This window comes from Falco peregrinus, chromosome 5, assembly GCF_023634155.1.
Source record: "Falco peregrinus isolate bFalPer1 chromosome 5, bFalPer1.pri, whole genome shotgun sequence".
NCBI lineage: Eukaryota > Metazoa > Chordata > Aves > Falconiformes > Falconidae > Falco > Falco peregrinus.
The window spans coordinates 52811853-52831380 of record NC_073725.1 but is presented as its reverse complement, the minus strand read 5'-3'; the positions used below and the strand labels follow the sequence as shown (position 1 = coordinate 52831380).

The following is a 19528-nucleotide window of genomic DNA, read 5'->3' as shown; positions in this document are numbered from 1 at the left end:
GATTCTACAGCCATGTAATTAGCAGGTATTTTTAGTTTTTCTTCAGAAAGAATGCCAGTCAGCATTCACGTGATTGGCAAGGACAATGCTGGTGTGAATGATACATGGATGAATCTGTATAGGCCAGAGTGAAAGATGTGGAAAGAAAGGCTTTGTCATGGGTGGAGAGACTGGCAGCTGAAGGGCTGTGGTAGAGGGAGGTCAGTGAGCAGAAAGTAAAGAAAATACAAATTAAAATTGTGGAACGTAGACTCCTTTGGTGGCTTTGAGCTCAGAGGAGGGGAAGCTCCCGTCATCTGAGGAAGTCTCAGTTTCATCTCAAGAGAAATGTTCTGTCTTTTCTCTCACCTCTGTGGCTGCAAGAATAGGGAATTGCAGAAATATTGCTGGCTAGCTAAAAAACAGGCTGCAACTAATTTTTTCATTTCTTTGCTACGGCAGCTAAGCTTGGTTTGCAGACTGCTGACAGCCCGACATGGTAGAGTGCCTTGTGGGCCAAAAAAACAGTGGTGCTGGCAGATGCTCTGATGATCCTTTGGAGGGATCTGCACCAGGGAACACAACTGACTGTTCCAGCACTTGCCTAACCAGCAATTGCTACCTGGACACACAGAGGTTACAAACACGAGATTTTGGGGCCACCTACAGAAGTTAGGTCCATGCAGAGTGAGTGGTTAGGGTAAATTGTAACGATACCAATAGCTCAAATAGAATAGATGGCAAAAATATTACTACCGTGCTATATGCTACAACCAAAAGTTCCTGCAGAATGCCATAAATCTTTGAAACTAGCAGGGGAAGTGCACGGTGTTGCTTTTGGCAGTGTGACCATGCTGTGACTCAAAAGCACCACCTGCTGACTCCACACAGCAGCTGAGCTTTCCCAAGTGCCATCTTCATCAAGTACTGCTTTATCTACTTGCGGCTACTCGGCTATTTCAAAGGGTTTAGCAATATCAGGGCGATATTTTTAAAATGTCATTGCTAATACCTTTTAACTACATGCTGACAAAGATTTAGTATTATTATAAAACCTGAAACCTACTATCTTCAGTCTAGCAATGTGAGGATGAAGGCATTGCTTTTGGAAGGGACGTCAACTTCATTTCCATTTTTATGTCAAAAACACATCTGTAGATAGAGTTTATGTGATAGCTGATTGCAGGAGTATTTAGATGTCAAACGGCTCACTTTTCAAGACAAAACAAAATAGACAGCTAAGTACAATAAAATGTGCCTGCAATTATATGTGCCAGCAAAAATTACACCTGCAGATGTTGTCAAGTGCAAAAATCTAAGAACACTTTCTAGTGTTTGGGAAACACATTCCCATAGAAAGTTTGAAAAAAGTAGAACATGAGTATCTATTGCAAATACAAAGCACATCCCACTTTTGCACTTTAAGGGCTATCCACTCAGTAATCCTCAACCCTTCTGATATTTACACTTCCGGATCTTAAAGGCTTTTAAGTCTTAAATAAGGAGAAATAAAACAATAATTAAATAAAATATTAATATAGCCTTCCTCTGTGCTACCTCCCATCACTGCCACTACTGTTCTTTCTTATTTTCTTTCCTTTTCTCTCCTTTTCCTCTCTCTCTCACATGGAAAATTTTCCTAGGCTGATTCCTCCCATCGCTATTCAGGGAAGGCTTGCAGAAATGATGAGCGTTTTGTGAGTGCAGTTTAATCATTAGTGCCAATGGATTCCACACCTTGGGCCCTTCTGTCAAGAGCCTCTGATCACAAGCAGTTTCAGCGTGGTCTCTGCCAACACTCAATTTCCATGGAGCTATGGTGAGTCACGGATGGGTCAGCAACCTAGGATGTAAAGTAATTTAAAATCAGGGTGATAATTCAATACTAGAAGGTGAGTTAGTGGAGTGTAAAAACCCCTCTTTTGGACCTAGGAAATAGGCAATAACCTACTGTGCCCTTCAGGGGTCTTGGAGAGCTGCCCCGGGCACACTGCATTGTGCTATGCATGATGAGAATCTTCCAGTAAAGGAAGGCTGGGTGCAGCTTCTTTTGAAAATGTAACCCACCGATACCATTCCGTTGGGATCAGAGGGTTGGCAGGGCTGACAGGAGGCACTATTTTTGCAGAGAAATTACCTGTTCCTTAAAGCATGACAAATCTCTGCCAGCCCTAAGATTGAGAGCATCCATATTCAGAGGGATTAGCAAAGCAACTCCTTCCTGATCATAACAATCACCAGACTTCAGATGGTTCCTGAGGATTTCATTTTAATTTCAGGAAAGTATGGTGTAGTAAGTGTCAGTAAGTGATCTACTGAGGGTCTCTGCTCTTCCAGTTTGGCTGTTGGATCCTCAGGGAAGATGTGTGAGACAAGATGTTTCAGAAGCTCCATCTGGGGCTCTTTAAGGCTTTTAGAGGACTCTCCCAGCCTGTATTCATGGTTGAATGCCTGCAGAGGACAGGACACAGAAGGGCAGCTCTTCATGAGCCCTTCCCTGCCTGTGTGACTCTGACCTGACCCTAGCAGCACAGATGTGCCCCTGCTTATCCTGATGCTGAGGGTGAGGGGCTCCTTCCACAAGCCCCTCTGCCAGGCTCCAGCAGGGGCTGCTGCCAGACACGGAGTGAATCCTCCACCTGCCATAGCTGTTTGCTGTAATGCTACAATGGCAAATCACCTACCAAAAGGACACTTCCCCCTTCTCCATTTTGGTAAAGCTGTCTCCCTCCTCAACAAACCATAAAGAGGAGCAGCTGGGAAAGACTATCACAGTATGTCTTTATTGTACCTTCTTTAACAACTTGAAAGTTTTCCCAGGATTACACGGTAACTACAACTATGAACATGCATATATTGCATTCCTGAGAGCGTTCCTAAGCGTGTCTCAGCCATGTTACCAAGACAGATTAGAAGACATTACTCATCTGCAGCAGTTATTGTTGCTCTCCAAAGCTCTTTGATCCATCACCATGCATGCCCTTTGTAATGTTAATTTAGTAAGAGTCTGATACTTAATAATTCCATTTTGGAACTTCCCCTTATCTGTCTTTTGTGTGCTGATATGAAATGGCACTGTTTCAAAATAAAATCATGCTCTTGTTATTTCAGATACTGCAGTTATTTGTAAGCACTATTGCCTATTTATAACTTTATTTTCTGTATTTAATTAATGTGATACTACTGCATTGGCAGTTCAGAGATTGATGTTCTCTGATGAAGTCTGGAGGAGTTACTAGAGAAGAAGCAGTAGTTTCTGTAACTGCCATCTACCAGTGTCCCTTGGCCCTGACTTTTGCATCCATCCTGGCCAAAAGGCCCTGACCTTTTGCATCCATAGAGCAAGAGGCTGGGGGAAGCTGCTAGGTCTGTTCAGACCCGTGTCTCTTCATTGTGATGACCAGAATGGGACCGACCATTTTTCTGCAACTTGGCTGCTGACACGGAGCAGCTACTTAAAACCAAGAAACCAAACTGAAGCAAAATTGCCTTGAGAAATATTTTCTGATTGGCCTGTTAGTTGGAGTTAAGCTGCTGAAATCAAAAGGTGAGAGGAACTGTATACTGCTGCCAGACCAACAGGTTATCAAATAAACCCTCCTTAAAAGTATTTTCTGTTAAGGAAACTGGAGGCTGAGCTTTTCGCTTATGCGAGGTTCATTGTGTGCAGTGTTTGCTTCATAGACTAGCTTTAAAACTTTAGCACATATATACATAAGGACGGACAGTGAAAACAGCTTTACAATAGCAGATTGCTGAAATGGCAGACAATCTCAATTTAGACTTAGCTGAATTTGGATGAGGTTCTACAGAATGAATACGCTTACAGGTAGAAGAATCTTACATGAATAGGCCTTTTCGTTTTGTGGGACTAGACAGCAATGATTTGTCTTTCTAATTGAAATGCACCGATTTCCTAAGTGCGTCCAACTCAATCAACCCTGGCATAAATGAGATTCAGATTGGGTACCCCAGATCTGAGGCTAGTTCTGGAATTTTCAGCTAAGACTTTAGAGAAACCCTGACTATTAAGCCAATGCCATATCTAGGCATAACACAAATGCTACATGTATCCTGCAGAAGCATTTGTGACGGAGGAATGCTTGGGTGGCTCCCTGGATGAGGTCCATTCTCGTGCATTTTTCCGAGCACCCCTCTGGACAATCAGCACAGCACATGGTCTGAGTCTTGCTGGGTGCCATTAGTTGCTCTTATACAAGGCACAAGAGTAATTTTGTGTTGTTTTTTAATTTCAAAGTGATACGGGTTATAGCCTACTGGAGTGGTGTTTTTAAAACATGAAATGAAGATTGTTACACGCCTGGAGTTTGTCATAAATACAAATGAGGATGTCTGAGTCCCAGCTGCTGGGCAGTCTGAGTGTCCCAGACCAGCTACTGGAGGGATCTTTCCAGAAACTGGAGAGGTGTGGAGACTTAGAGAAAAGCTCCTTCTACTCTATAAAACAATGTTTTTGCAGGCAAAACACAATATAAATAAAGTGTGAAATCAAATCTCGCTGCTCAAGAACACTTCAAGAAAGCAGACTGAAGTGGTCGTATCAAAATGTTTATGAAGCAGCACACCCCTTCATAATGGGGCAGCTGCAGCACCATCAAGAGACTGTAAAAACAGGGATGACTCTAACAGCATCTTTACAATTAAATAGTGCTCATACAGTCATTAATGAAATTATTTTCCAGAAAGGATTAGCTACTGGCTTGCTGATAGATGAATTCTATCTTTTCAAACACCTTACCAATTTTCAGTGCATTGGACAGCTGTTTGGAGCACTTCAGCAAAATTGGGAATGCAACGAAATAAAGGAAATATGGAAGGAGTTATGCATTTAAATTTCTAGTACTGTAGAAAAATGTGCAATGACAGAGTAATACATGACTAAATTCTCTCAAGTGGAAAATGTCATTATGCTTTGTGTGGAGAGAGAAGAAAAAAGTGTGGAAGCCAAGGGAATTCGTAATTTTTAATCTAACTTGCCTTCCACAGTGTATCAAGTAATTTGTAATTTATTTAAAAGTGATGTGTTTCAGTGCGTGCCCACTTACTATTAGCGTCAAGTAGAAAATGGGGACAGACATGCAGACTGCAGTACATCCCTACACTCGGTATCCTACAGATATTTATGTCTTAGGTCTCTTGTTTGGATCCCATGTTTCCTGGAGATACATGAAAAAGAACAGAGCATGGGGTGCAGTCGAGATCATAAACTGCTCCAGAATTCACACAGGCTTTGCCTTTATCTGAAAGGTTTTACAATTTAGTATGAGACAAGTCCCTGAAAGTTACTATGAAAAAACGTAAAGGGGTGGGGGGCGGGGGAAGAAAGAAAAAGGGAAATAAGTGTGTTTGGGGTTAGGAATCCAGTAGCCTGGCAGAGGTGAGGCTGCTGCAGCTCCATGGTCCAGGCCCAGCTGGCAGGAAGCAGAGAGCATATCCCCAGTGGGAACACACGCACACAGTATGGATATGCTTGTGCACATGGCCAGCCACACAGACCCTTGATGCTGAGACTGTCCAGTAGCTGGCCCCTGGTGCCCCTGGTCTCCCAGCTGCGTACGTGCACACACACGTACGTATGCATATATACATACACTGACATACAGTATGGTGCATCCCTCTGGTCCCTGACACCCCAGACACATGGCTGCTGTGAATCTTTGCCCATTTTCCTCTAGCAGGCACTTGGCTCCTTATGCACAGATGCAGAATAGACAGCTCCGTCAACCAGGAAAATGGTTAGAAGTGGAGTTAAATAAGGCAGGACAGACCACGGTGACCTGGTGTGCAGGCCACGGTCAGTCACATGCACTGATCAGCCTGTTGCCACGATGGAGAGATGGGACACTGCTTGATGCAAGCAAATGTCGATTTATTGTACACAATCACGAGTTTATATATGTTTTCAGAAGCTTCACGCTTTAAACAGATTGGGTCTTTAAGCTAAGCATTACATACTAGGCAATCCCTGATTGGTGGTTAACTACAAACAAAGGACACTTTAAGTAAAGTGTTTACAGTCATCAATTAGCTAACTGCAAGGTGTTACCTCTCCTTGTCGCCATCTCGGCATGGTTCATCCTGTTAATTGTTATCTATTCACACTCCTTGTCCTCCCAGGGTTCATTCCCCTCAGCTACCCGATTGCCAACCATGGTCCTGATTTCCAGAACCGCTCCTGCAGCGCAGCCTGTTGACGTGCTACTGGCCTCTCTTACCACCTTTTCTCTCCAGTTTCCCATACTTTTTCCTCCCTTAACGACCTTAATCCCTCCCCTTTTCTAGCTTTGGTCTGTTCCCTAACCACTACATAGTTTTGTACAATCCCAGAACGCTCTACCCAGCATCCCTAAGGCGTCCCACAGCCCTGCAATCCGCAGGGCGACCCAGGCAGCTGCTCCTGTTGACCCATTTAGCGGGTGGCACTTCTGGGCCACAGAGCTGCCTGCTTGCTGTGACAGCCTGGGGAGGAGACGGGTCATGTGGCCATGTGGCACTAGTAGGGTTATTGGGGTCCCTTCCCCCATCCTTACTCTCCTTAGTGCTAACGGAAACCAGCCTGTAATCACATAAGCCAACAGGGTGAGGATGTATTTCGCCGTCATGGTCCTACAGGGCACAGAACAACGCTGCTCTAAATCACACCAACAGGTCGTTGTTTGAATCCCCGCTCACGCTCAGGTCTTTCTCTGGCAAGACCCCAACTTAATCCAGCGTGCTGCTCCCCCCCCCGCAGGGCCCTGCGGAGCCCCGCAGCTCCCAGCTCCCCGCAGCCCCCAGCGGCCCCGCCGCAGGCCGCGCAGCGCCCCGAGCTCAGGCGGGCCGGGAGGGCCCCAGGCGGAGCGGGGCTGGGTCGCCCCAGCCCTGGAGCCCGCAGGAGAGCCGCAACGCCCCGCCAGCCCCTCGGCCCCGGCCGCCCTGCCCCGGGCCCTGCCCCGGCGCCTCCCCGGGCCGGAAGCGGCGGCCTCTCGCGAGCGGAACCGCGGCGTTTCCTCTTCCGGCGGCGTGCGGCGGGGCTCGGGCGGCCGCCATGGCGCTCTACAACTTCAAGAAGATCACGGTGGTGCCGTCCGCCAAGGTACGGCCGTCGCTGCCCCTTCCCCGTCCCCCAGCGCCCCACAGCGCGAGGTGGCCCCTCAGCCCGGCGCCGTGCGGCGGCTGGTGCCGCGTGTGAGGACAGCGCTGCCCACCCCCTCACGGCGCTGCCGGCGTGGCCGCGGGCCTCTCTTCCCCCCCCCCCCCCCGCAAGGCCGTGGACTCGCCCTGCGGTAGTGCGCCTGGGCCTCGCGGCCGGTACCATGGAGGGGGAGGGGGGAGCGGGAGCGGTGGTCTTGTCAGAGAGGAGCACTGCGGCCTTGTGCGTCCTCAGCCGCGCAGGGGTGGCCCCCGCAGAAATCCCCGGTTTCTCAAACCCGTGCCATGCTTAGCCCCACCGCTGCGCGCATTCAAGATAAAGTTCTCTCCTAGTCTAACGGAGGCGCTTTAGTGACAGGTCTGGTGCGCGGAGCGGCGCGGGGGGCTCGGGCCTGCTGTGCTGCGCTGGGGGGGGCAGGGGATTGGCCCGCCGACGCCCCGGGTTCGGGCTCCGGGGGAGCTGGGGTGGCTTCCCGAGCTGCTACTGTGGCAGCTTGTGGGCGGGGGAGCACCCCTCAATGGAGTGAAACCCAGAGGGGGAATGTGCAGAATGCCTGTTACTGCCTGGAGATGGGAACCTGCCCTAAAACATGTTGCAAACCACATATGGAGGGCATGTGCTTAACTGGTCTGTGTACTCCTCCACCAAAACAAAATGTATGGCTTTATAAGAACTTGACGATTCCTGTAATTAATAGTGTTTCCTTGATTGCAGGACTTCATAGATTTGACATTGTCAAAGACTCAGCGGAAAACCCCAACTGTCATTCATAAACATTATCAAATCCATCGGATTCGACATTTTTACATGCGCAAAGTCAAATATACTCAACAAAACTACCACGATCGACTCACTCAAATCTTAACAGATTTCCCCAAATTAGATGTAAGTGCTTTCTTGTTTAATCATAAAGGAGCGTTGCTTTCATGGCATCAGGAATACTTCTTTAGCAGTTTATCGGTTTTATTCGAGTTTATTTTAGCCTGGATAACATCTTGCTGATGCACCATATAGATTATTTTGACTGATTCCTGGTAGATTTTACTGGGGAATAATTTTAGATAAACTTGTTCTGCAAAAATAGTATGTTCCTCCTAAGAAAGGAAGACTTAAATTGGGCCCATAAATGGTCATTGAAGGATGGGTTTTACAAGGTTTTAGCTGATCAGATAGGTTTGCCAGAAGTTGCTGCTGAATGAAGAGAATGCATGCATTTTTTTAAGTATGTTATTTCTGCATATTTCTTCTTGGCATACGCGTATGTAAATTGTGTTTACGGTTAGTCTTCCCTAGAAAATATTTGCAAGAAGTAACAAATGTCCGCATAGGTCACATTGCTTCCTATCATCAGTTTTTCAGAAGTTACTTTGACAATATGAACATTGTTCTTGGTCCCGTAAAGGATAGTGTTGGAAACACACTCTAACAAGATGCACATAGTCTTGACTTGCCAACAGCTGCAACTGGATCCATGTGTTCAGTGGGGCTTTTTAATAGGCAGTGTTCTGCTCATGCTTAAATTGTTGACCCACAACCATATTTTTTCCTGATATTCTCATATCCAGTGAGTATTACTGCAGAATTCCCACAATATCTTCTGTGTTGTGTTTAACATCGCATGATGAAATTTCTGCAAATAAATAACATAAGTAGCTGAAATATTTTGTTTAGAAGATTTGAATGAAAGATGCTGCTTCCTTGGAAAGCTGAAGAATTTATTTGGGTACTGGAGAAACCTTTTTTATCCAGTCTTTCACAGAATTTAATGTAGCACTCAGAAAAAGGGAAGAATTAATGTTGTTCTGTGTTTCTGGTATAGCATAAATTTGCTTTTAGAAACTACTGCTGCAGGCTTCTTCCAGTTTCTTACTAAAAAAAAGAAAAAGCCTTCAGAGTTGTAATACGAAGTATTTTACAAAGCAACAGATCAAATGGAAACTCATTTATAAGCAGTCCAAGATGTGTTTGCAAAAGAAATTTAAAGCAATTAAGATTTGTGCATGTAATGACCAAGCAGGTTATTTTTTCTTAGATAATAATGAAAACTGGCTTGTATTGTCATTTTTGTTGCTGTACTGGAGAAAAAAAAAGAATTTACATAGCTGCCAAGAAATAGTCATCTTAAAGAAGGAAAATATTAGGCTTAATTTTATTTTATGCTTTCCTTTTAGGATATTCATCCTTTTTATGCAGACTTGATGAATGTTCTCTATGACAAAGATCACTACAAGCTGGCTCTGGGACAGATTAATATTGCTAAGAATTTGATTGACAAGTAAGGAACATTGATTTCTTTGATCTTGTACCTGCCTGGTTGGTTGTTGGCTAAATTCTTACTTGTCTCCACAGTGTTGCTAAAGACTACGTGCGACTTATGAAATACGGTGATTCTCTTTACCGCTGCAAGCAGCTGAAACGTGCTGCTCTGGGGCGAATGTGCACAATTATCAAAAGGCAGAAACAAAGCTTGGAGTATTTGGAGCAAGGTTTGTGTTATAGATAGGCTAAAATAAGGCATGTGAATTGGATGTAAAATTTATTCTTACACTTAATAACAGTTAGAAGAATGTGTTTAACACAGAATATAGACACAGGAAACAAATACTTCCAAAATCCCCAAGTACTTAGAACCTTGTTTTCTTTGAAAATTCTTTAAATTTTGTGGTGTTACTAACAGTTATAAAACACGCTTTTTTGCTTATGTCACAGCCATGCTTTTATTTCTCCTGATTTTCACTAACATATATTTGAAAAATAGTGCCAAACATTACTACTTACTTCAGGCTTACTATTCCTACAGGTTATGTTGCCTGATTTGGTGAGGTCATTCTAGCTAAAAGACAGTGGTCTTTCGTTTTTAAATATTTATTAAGTTCCCTTTTTTGTTGTATAGATACTTGTGGAATTTGCAAACTGTTAAATGTTTTCATAAATGATTAATCAAATTGGAATGTCAGAGAAGTTATTAATTTGTATATAAACAATTCAGCATATGAATTTTTATTCCATTTCAGTAAAACTTACCTCAAATGTTTGAAAAATCTTTTTAAAATTTCAGTGCGCCAACATTTGTCTCGTTTGCCAACCATTGATCCCAATACACGAACTCTTCTGTTGTGTGGCTACCCAAATGTTGGAAAATCAAGCTTTATAAATAAGGTATGTGAATCTTTTTTTTTGAAATAATACTGAGATACCATTTTTATTTAACTGAATGGGTTATATGGTATACCATACCATATTTAACTGAAATAAGGTAACATTTAAACAATCTGATACCATGATGGCACTGTCTTATGTGAGCAAATTTGGTAGCAAATTCAAATGTGCGAGTAGAGGTTGAATGAAATTCCTGGAGGGATAAATGGAAAATTGTGATAGGTTTCATGCTTAAAAATTATCTTTTCCAAAATAGCATGTATCCCTGTAATATATTTTCTGATAGAGAAATGCTGGCAGAGAAGCCAGAATAATTATTTTTTAACTTTTTTTGTAGCAAACGAAGTATATTATAATTGTGATATGCTGCTTGCAACTTCAGGAAATTTTCAGTACGTGTGTGTGAATTAATTTTGTTTTAAGGTTACAAGAGCAGATGTAGAAGTGCAGCCTTATGCCTTTACCACAAAATCTCTCTTTGTGGGACACATGGATTATAAATATCTGCGTTGGCAGGTAAGAACTGTTACTATTTTGCATTTTCTCTAAAGAATCAGCTGGGTATAAGATGATTTGCCGTTTAGCAATATGAGCTATATTTTTGTGTCTTGATGAGACATGCTTGTGTCTGAGACATGCTGTGCAAGGTGCAGTGTGCCAAATAAGGGCAGTAGTCAGAATCTGTTCTAAAAATGTATCGGTGTGTTTTCAGTTTGAGGGAAGAATGGAAATGGAATTACTCACTCAAGCCAGCTCTACTTTTTATCACTGTCAAATTCTGGGCAGGGCTTTCCCTACTTGTTCAATACTTGGAGTGTTATTTATTCTGAAACCTCATTCTTCTATTACTTCATTTTCACACTCAGTTTGGCTGAGTTTACAGTCTTATTTATGACTGAAAGGAAAAAATATTGCTGTCTCAAAAAAGACAATATTGATGAGAAATCAGGCACATATTCTAAAAGAGTGTTTTGATTATTTGGTAATAATGCCTGACTTAATTATGTTAATTTTAGGTAGTAGATACTCCTGGTATTTTGGATCATCCTTTGGAGGATAGGAACACCATTGAGATGCAGGCTATAACTGCGCTTGCACATCTTCGTGCAGCTGTGCTTTACGTGATGGATGTGTCTGAGCAGTGTGGGCATAGCCTGCAGGAGCAAGTAGACCTCTTCAGAAATATTAAGCCGTTGTTTGCTAACAAGGTAGGTTTGGTTTACATTATTAGTAAGCTCCAGGTTTTTATAACATTATGCATTGAATTATAATTATTTTTTTTCTTCTTGTTAGCCACTTATAATTGTTGCAAACAAATGTGATGTGAAGAGGATTGCAGAACTTCCTGAAGAGAGTCAGGTTAGACTACTACTCTCATCTCTCTGCTGACATTCACAAAAATATCATGCACATGTCTCGTGGACAGCTGTCATTTGTATCAGGCAAAAACTTCTACATGATCATTTCTTTATCTGGCTGTTTAGTAATGTAATGGAAAAGTAGCTTTCCAGATCTTGACCTGTGTCTTTCTTGAGTACTGTTTAATGCATGTCCTTGCATATTGATCCACTCTTTAATCCTTACCCATAAGCTTTCAGTTAGCTCATCATCAATCCTGAGGCAGAGCTCCATGCATTCTAGCTATTCTCTTAGATACACATGCGAATGTCATAAACGCCAAATACAAAGCAAGTCGCTAATGGTTTCAGAAATCTCTGATGCTGTAAGAACTTCCTATTACTGCTGTAGTTGGAAGTAAAGCTGAATAGCCTTGCTCAATAATTTCAGTAAGAGTTCAGGGAGAGTGAGCACTAGATTGAGAGGTGTTGCTGAACAGTTGCAATAGAAGGTCCCACTGGATAACACATTGTGTATATATGGGGCTAATTCTTTTGTATCTACAAATTCAGGGACACATAGGATTTGGGTTTCTCTCACTCTTTTTTCCCCCTTTCTTTTAATCTCCTTATGGGTCATTTATGGTGGCCTTTTAGAAAATAGTTATTTGTTCATAAAAGAAGAAAGATACAGAACTGTATTTGTGAAGTTTCTGTCATCTGTTCAGAAACATTCTAATAAAATGGTAATAATTTGCATGTATTGGTACTGGATTAGGGATTATGTTCTTGATGTATCGGTATATTAAGAAATGGGCAGAACGTCATTCTTTGGGATAATGTTTCTATTTTAGAAAATATTTGAAACTTTTGAAGCAGAAGGATTTTCTGTAATAGAGACAAGTACTCTAACAGAAGAAGGTGTAATCCAAGTTAAAACAGAGGTAGGTGTCTTTTTCTCTCTGTTAAATTCCAAATGAAGAACTAACATTTTGCCTTATTTGTATGAATTTAATCTCAGTTAAACTTGCATTATAGTTAAACTTTAAGCATTTTACCCTTTATAGCCTGTTAAGCCCCAATGGACTTAGGTGCAAATGGAAAATTGTGTCTAATACAAGTCATAATTTTAAGAAAAATAGGTCATTTTTTTCTGAGTCCTGTTGCTTTCTTTTACTGTCAGCTCATTGTTAAAAAAAAAAAAACATGCATCTTCCATGACACTTTTTATATTAAAATAATTCAGTACTTTCTTGAGAGCTAGAGAGATAACACAGAAGATGAAATGTGAAGCGAGGTATTTGGGATTGAAAGCCTGCTATATCATTTGTTGTATCAGAAGGGCCTCATTCCTTACCTGACGTTGCCATATACACTTTCAGGCCTGTGACAGACTGTTGGCCCATCGTGTTGATACTAAAATGAAGGGAAATAAAGTGAATGAAGTGTTGAATAGATTACACTTGGCCATGCCAAACAAGAGAGATGACAAGGTAGGCTGCATGTTTACAGCATTTCTAGTGTATTTCACAGTACTCTTGAGTAGGATAAGAATTCTGTCATCTTGACATGTGAACAGAATAATATGGTGAAATTTATATCTATAATTGCCTTTGCTGGTGGGAGAGTTAGCTTGGGATATTTGTATTCTTTAGCAATACATTACTTTGCAATAGTGATTTATAGTGTTACAAAAAATTGATTCAAACTTTTTTATTGGGGTGGATCATTGCATTAATTTCAGGAGCGGCTGCCTTTTATACCTGAGGGAGCAGTAGCACGCAAGAAGCGCATGGAAGTAGACACACCCAAGAGAAAATTGGTAGGTGGCATCTCTTAATTAGGAAATAAGCAGATGGATTTTACATTTGCTATATGAGCCCATAGATTTTAAATTAGATGGTATATAAAGCCATGTGTGTCTTTGCAGGAGAGAGATCTTGAACTTGAACTGGGAGATGATTATATTTTGGATCTTCAGAGTAAGTGTGTGATATAAAAATAGTAGTATTATTAAGCAGTAATGTTTGGCTATTTCAGTCTTAAGGGAGAATACCTAAACCTGACACCTTTCAACTGTGTACCAATGGCACCCTTTTATTGCATAGTGTCTTTTACTTCTGTTCCGAAACTGGTGATCTTCAGTGACTGTTCTTTGTTTTGTAATGTCACTCAGTTGTTTCCCATTTTAGAGTCACAGATGTATAATGACTGGTCTGATGAGTGTTTTTTTCCCATCCATTTTATATTGCACTACCTCATTAATTCTTGATGCTCTCTGTGTTAAGAAAGTATCAGTATGAGAGAGGCTGCATGTGTTCTGTTTCAGCTGGATATCTGTTGCATATTACGGCTTGGCTGTGAATCGTGTCATCGAACAGCATTTGGTGGTAGGAAGGTGCCCAGAAATATTTGTAATTGTCAGAAATGCTACCAAATTCTTGCCACTTAGGGATATGGCACTTTTTTTAACTGTGATCTGAGTAGTGTTTTATGTCATTGAACATTCTTTGAAATGATTTTTTGACTCTTTATTACATTTTGTTATGTTTTTAAGAATATTGGGACCTAATGAATTCATCTGAGAAATACGATAAGATACCAGAGATATGGGAAGGTCATAATATCCTTGACTACATTGATCCGGATATAATGAGAGTGAGTTTTCCATTATTGTTTTTACACTTTTCTTGACTCTTCATTCCTTTATTTTAGTGTAAATTACCTTATTTGTAGATTAAAAAACAATATGTTGTGAGAACAAGTTCTTTTACATTATCTGCACTTGCATGGGAGAAGATACTGTTTTCTGAATGATCAAGGACAGAATTTCAGAAGAACGGAAAAAATGCTTTACCTTGTCTGAATGACGGTGATCTTATCTTTTCCATCCTAAAATAGGAGATTTGCAGAAGTTGTATTTCCTCATTCTTTGACTACAGCCAGAAGGAATGTAGCTAGCAAAGTTTATGTATTATTACTAATACGAAGTTCACCCATCAAATTTATGTCTACTGGAGTATAATGTTAAAGCAAATTGACTGAATTCTCAGTTTATAACAGTTTTATTTAATAACGAGCACTGTCCATCTTTCTTGCTGTTTGTTAAGGAGTAGTAGTTTGTGCAGAATGTGGAGCCTGCCGGTTACACGCTTGGGTTCATCTGAATTGCTGGTGTTCCAGACTCATGCTGAGTGTAGAAAGAGGTTTTTTTTCAGCGTGTGTTTCCAGAAATGACACAGCTAGCACAGTTCACAGCACAGTACATCTGCATTCACACAGTAGACAGTGTCGGGGCAGTCACAAAAATACAGCCAAACTATAAAGTGATGTGATCAAGTTAAGTCGGCATAGTATCGTGCCCCGTAAGTTCACAGTAATCTGTATCACCAGCTGTGTTAAGTGTGGCTGAAGGGGTCATTATCAAGTAATGTGGTTCCTTCTTTGAAGGGTCTGCATACTGTCATGGCCCTGGGCCATGCAGAAATGTAATGTTGAGGATTGTAAGTCAAGGATTTGACGAGCATCTTGATTTTCATTTCATCTCTTCAAAATCTAAGAAACTGGAAGAACTGGAGAAAGAGGAAGAGCTGAGAGAAGCTGCTGGAGAATATGACAGTGAACCAGAAAGCGAAGATGAGGAAATGATGGAAATCAGACGGTTGGCGCAACAGATCCGGGAAAAGAAGAAACTGAAAATCCTGCAGTCAAAGGAAAAAGATACTCGAGGTCCAAGGATGCCTAGAACAGCTAAAAAGGCAAGTATAGAACATACTGCTACCAAAGTCTTGCTGATGTGTAATAACTTTATGAAAACATGTGACAGTACTGGGTAGTGGAACTGATCACTTTTTCTCATGTTTCATGCTCTCACTTGCTACATGCTTCCTTCTGTCCTCCTAGGAGTTCTGGTCACTACTTAGTTGTGGAGGCCAAACTAAATGAGTGAGAGTAGCCATTTTTGTTTTCTGTCACACAGCACATCTGTTGTTAAATTCCGTATGTATTTCAGAAAAATTTTTGAAGAATAAGATTCAGCTCTTTTAATTGTGTTGTTGCATTGTATATTGTTACTACAGTTGTTCGATTATTTTAAATTCAAATAATTAGGAGATTTATTTAATTTCTTAAAAGCACAATCATGAAAAATTTGTTAAGGGCCCCTCCCTGTACTGGAAAAGGTGGTGTGTTCACAGGATCTTTTGTGACCAGTCCAGGACGATTGCAAAGTAATAAACTGGTAACTAGACATTTTGAGAAAATGAATCTAGCTGATTTTGCACCCGGTATTTCTTACCTTCCCCAGAGCGTGTGCCTTTTGGGAGAGAAGGAAACATTTCTGACTGAAATACCTGTCACCTTCCCCCAAAAAAGGCAAACTATTTGAAAGATCTTTAGGAAATGCTGGCACATTGCAGTCCTGTGAAGAAGTATTAATGGGTGAAGAGAATTAAGTTGCAATAAATGAAATGGGAAGTTATGACTTTCTTTTTCTTTATCTGCTTGTGGGATATACCAAAGGAATAAATATGTTGTGAATATAATGGGGTTTTGGTGGTATATTAAGACAAAAGATAAGATGGAACCATACTTTTTGGAAAGAAATGTGTTTTCTTAACTATCTTTTTACAGGTCCAGAGGAAGGTGCTAGAGAAAGAAATGACTGATCTTGGACTTGATATGACTAATAAAGATGATGTAAGTTTTTGCTAATTAAACACAATGTTTATCTAAAAGATCAATTTAATTATATGCTAAATTTCTTTGAACACATTAAAAATGCGTATTACAGTTGGCACAAGAGAGAGGTAGAATCTATTAGGGAGAAAGTAGGGAACCCAGATGAGCCAGTTGATACTGGAATTTCTGAGTGATGTAATCAAAACATGTTGGGTAGGCAGAAAAATAAACTAACATTTATCAAGGATCACATACATATGCACTGCTTTCTATTAGAACTCTTGGATTTTGCATAGGAATCAAGAATGAGGTTTGGCTAAACGTACTTAATTTCAAAGTCTGCTTCATCAGGCTTACCTTTCTACAGTTTTTTAATTCTGTAGAGTTTTAATTGAAGTTTTTGAGGGCAACTGGCATCTTTAGATGTAAGGCAGCTAAAGGACTTCAAACAGATTTGCCTTCAGGAGACATTTCATTTTACAAGAAATTAAAACAAAATCAATTTTGTACAGCAGGTTCAGCAGTACTATGGCTATCTGGATCTTAAGACCTCAAATTCTTTTAACTAAACAAGGAGTTAGGAAACAAGGAATGTCAACACTACACATCTGAAACAAGCATTTATTCTTCTCAGAGCTGACACAGTGAGAAGGAATTTAATACATATGCTGTAGGATGATAAGCCTTCATGTCTGAAATTCTTTAGGGCTGTGTCCTGTAAACAGGGCACTAAGCAGGGTGTTTCTTCATTGCTCTTTTGCTGTTGCAAAATTGCATCAGTATTGCTATCCATTAATTTGTCTGTGTCTTTTTATCCGTTACTTATGAATCTACTCAGAAAAAATACCAGAAAACTGGAGTTAGTAATAATATTGATAATGAAAATAATATGCTAATAGTCAGCAACATTTGAATATTACTGTAGGACAGAAAGGCAGTGACCAAGAGTTGATAAGGTCTTTGTTACTATGGAATAACCAATATAATGTATCTCAGTAGTCCACTTCCTGTTTTTTCATATTAGTCTAGTTAGAAATGGAGCATAGTTGAGCGATTGTTTCTTGTTATAATGATTAAAGTGGTATTTTGAATTTCAGGCACATTACGTGAGAAGGTCCCGTAGTGTTACAAGGAAACGTAAGCGTGATGAGTCCGAAACCCCTAAATCCACAGCACGCAGTCGCAGCTCCTCTCGCACACCACGGGATGTTTCTGGCCTTCGTGATGAAAAGGTTTGTTAAAAAGTTATTTACCTTTATAGTAGAAGACAGCATGATTGTACTTAAACCAGCTTCTGGGAAACTTCATGCTAGGCTGGTTGTGTTTGTCCAGAGCTCACCTTTCTTCTCTTTGCAATTTCATCTTCTGTTCATTTGGACTCTCTATACTGCAGAAATGCCTAGTTCATTCTTACAAATACAATGTAATGATGCTGACCAAGGAAGTACATGTCAATTTTTTATCTGTAAATGCAAGTATGAAGGAGGAGTTGTACAAACTGTGGAGTTCCTCTCTTAGTAGGTTAGGAATTCCAGGGACAGCGCGACCGTATTGTTTGTTAATGTACTGGAAAAGGATTGGTGTCACTTGCAGTGATGCTGTTCTGGAGTTGCAGATGGCTGTCTATGTTTGGTGTTAGTTAATGTCCTTGTTAAAATCACCTAGCTTAGTGGGTTTTTATAAGGTAAAGCTAGCTACCTGAGTTTGTTTGTTTGTTTTTAAATAGATGGTGAAGAAGGTCAAGATTATGGCAAAGAAAGCTCAAAAGAAAATGAATCGCCTGGGAAGGAAAGGAGAGGCAGACAGACACATATATGACTTGAAGCCAAAACATCTGCTGGCTGGAAAAAGAAAATCTGGTAAAACACAGAGAAGATAAGCAGTCTTCAGAAATAAAACTAAAATCTCAGTTTATTAAAACTAATTTCTAGTCCTGTTTTCCTTTTTGGTAATACAGTGTTTTAAAAGTATGTGGTTTGTGTTAGTGGTTGATCATTCCATTTTCTTACTCCTGACTCACGTAGCAGTAAAGCATTCAAAGTTCTACGTAAAACTAGATTTAAAATGAGGTTAAATCTAGAAATGTGAAATATTTGTTCATGAAGCTACCATCAGAATTAAAAATGCACAGCTTCATAAAGTAACACATCAGGGAGGTTTGGTTTTCTGTGTGCAAGTTAATTCTTTGATGGGTAGTCAGCGATGAGTGTATGTCACAGGTAGGGGCTGAAACTGGTGGGGGGGGGTAATGGGAGACAGAAAAGTACTGCACGAAGTCCACATTCCTGCACTGACCCTGTTCTGAAAGACCAGGAGAAACGCTGCCAGTTCACAGAGCTGAACGGTGACTGAAGCTCAAGGAGTAATTGCCAGCTTTAGCAGTGACCTGCCATCTGTTAAAACCTAAACCAGCATGGGCTGGGAAGGTTACAAGTTACAACTTTTAATATTTCAGATCAATGTAAATATTTCAGGTATGTAGAAAATGACAATCAGACTGAAATTTTGTCCTGAGTGCATGTCAGTTATGCTACTGTCATCATCTTCTGCTTAGGAAGCCTTTGCTCTTCAGAAGCTGATAGACAAGAATTCTGCATCTGTTCAAGGCAAAGTACATTGTCAAATGTGAAATATTCCATTTTTGTCCCTAGTTGGTCAAGAACAAGGTAGGAATTACCTAGGGTTTCATAAAATTGTGCATTATAAATGTGTTGCCTGAACAACACACTTAAAATGTACAGTTTTAAAGATTAAATGGGTATCCAATGAAATATGCATATTAAAAAACAACCAATCAACCAGGTAACAGGGAAGAATCCTTACATTATTATTGCTTTTTAAATACAACAGGGTAAGGATCATAGAATGGTTTGGGTTGGAAGGGACCTTAAAGATCATCTGTTTCCAAGGCCCCTGCTGTGGAGGGTTGGAAGGAAAATGTTCAGATGTCACCTTTAGCATACTGGAGCACAGGGTGTACATGCATACCCTTTCCCTCATCTACTTCACGTAACAAATTCAGTATTAAAAACATACTGTAATGCTGCAAAGTAGTCCAATGTCAACAAAAACTTTAATATCAAAACTTTAAAGGGATTCTGAAGAACTGTTAGAACTTTGCTTTCAGCTTCCTTATGCACGTTATTTCTACTTGAGGATATGCTTTGTCAGCTTGTGCTCCAAGGTGAGCACTTGAACTAGAAAAGCAGAACTTTGTTAC

At 40.7% G+C, this 19528-nt stretch overlaps 1 protein-coding gene across 1 annotated transcript; it reads left to right on the top strand.

The window, feature by feature from the left end:
* The first annotated feature begins 6929 nt into the window (after positions 1-6929).
* Positions 6930-18232, top strand: GTPBP4 (GTP binding protein 4). Its single transcript, XM_055805401.1, has 17 exons — positions 6930-7075; positions 7847-8017; positions 9304-9407; positions 9482-9618; positions 10191-10291; positions 10715-10807; positions 11308-11499; positions 11585-11650; positions 12483-12572; positions 13011-13121; positions 13373-13450; positions 13559-13610; positions 14186-14286; positions 15189-15386; positions 16261-16326; positions 17406-17540; positions 18035-18232. The coding sequence occupies exons 1-17, from the start codon at positions 7028-7030 to the stop codon at positions 18185-18187; spliced, it is 1896 nt and encodes a 631-aa protein (XP_055661376.1). The 5' UTR covers positions 6930-7027; the 3' UTR covers positions 18188-18232.
* The last annotated feature ends 1296 nt before the right edge of the window (positions 18233-19528 follow it).

Coding starts and splice junctions, on each gene's coding strand:
- GTPBP4 (XM_055805401.1), top strand. CDS start 7,028: ATGGCGCTCTACAACTTCAAGAAGATCACGGTGGTGCCGTCCGCCAAG. Junction 11,651..12,482: donor AACTTCCTGAAGAGAGTCAG/GTTAGACTACTA, acceptor TTTCTATTTTAG/AAAATATTTGAAACTTTTGA. Junction 16,327..17,405: donor ATATGACTAATAAAGATGAT/GTAAGTTTTTGC, acceptor TTTGAATTTCAG/GCACATTACGTGAGAAGGTC.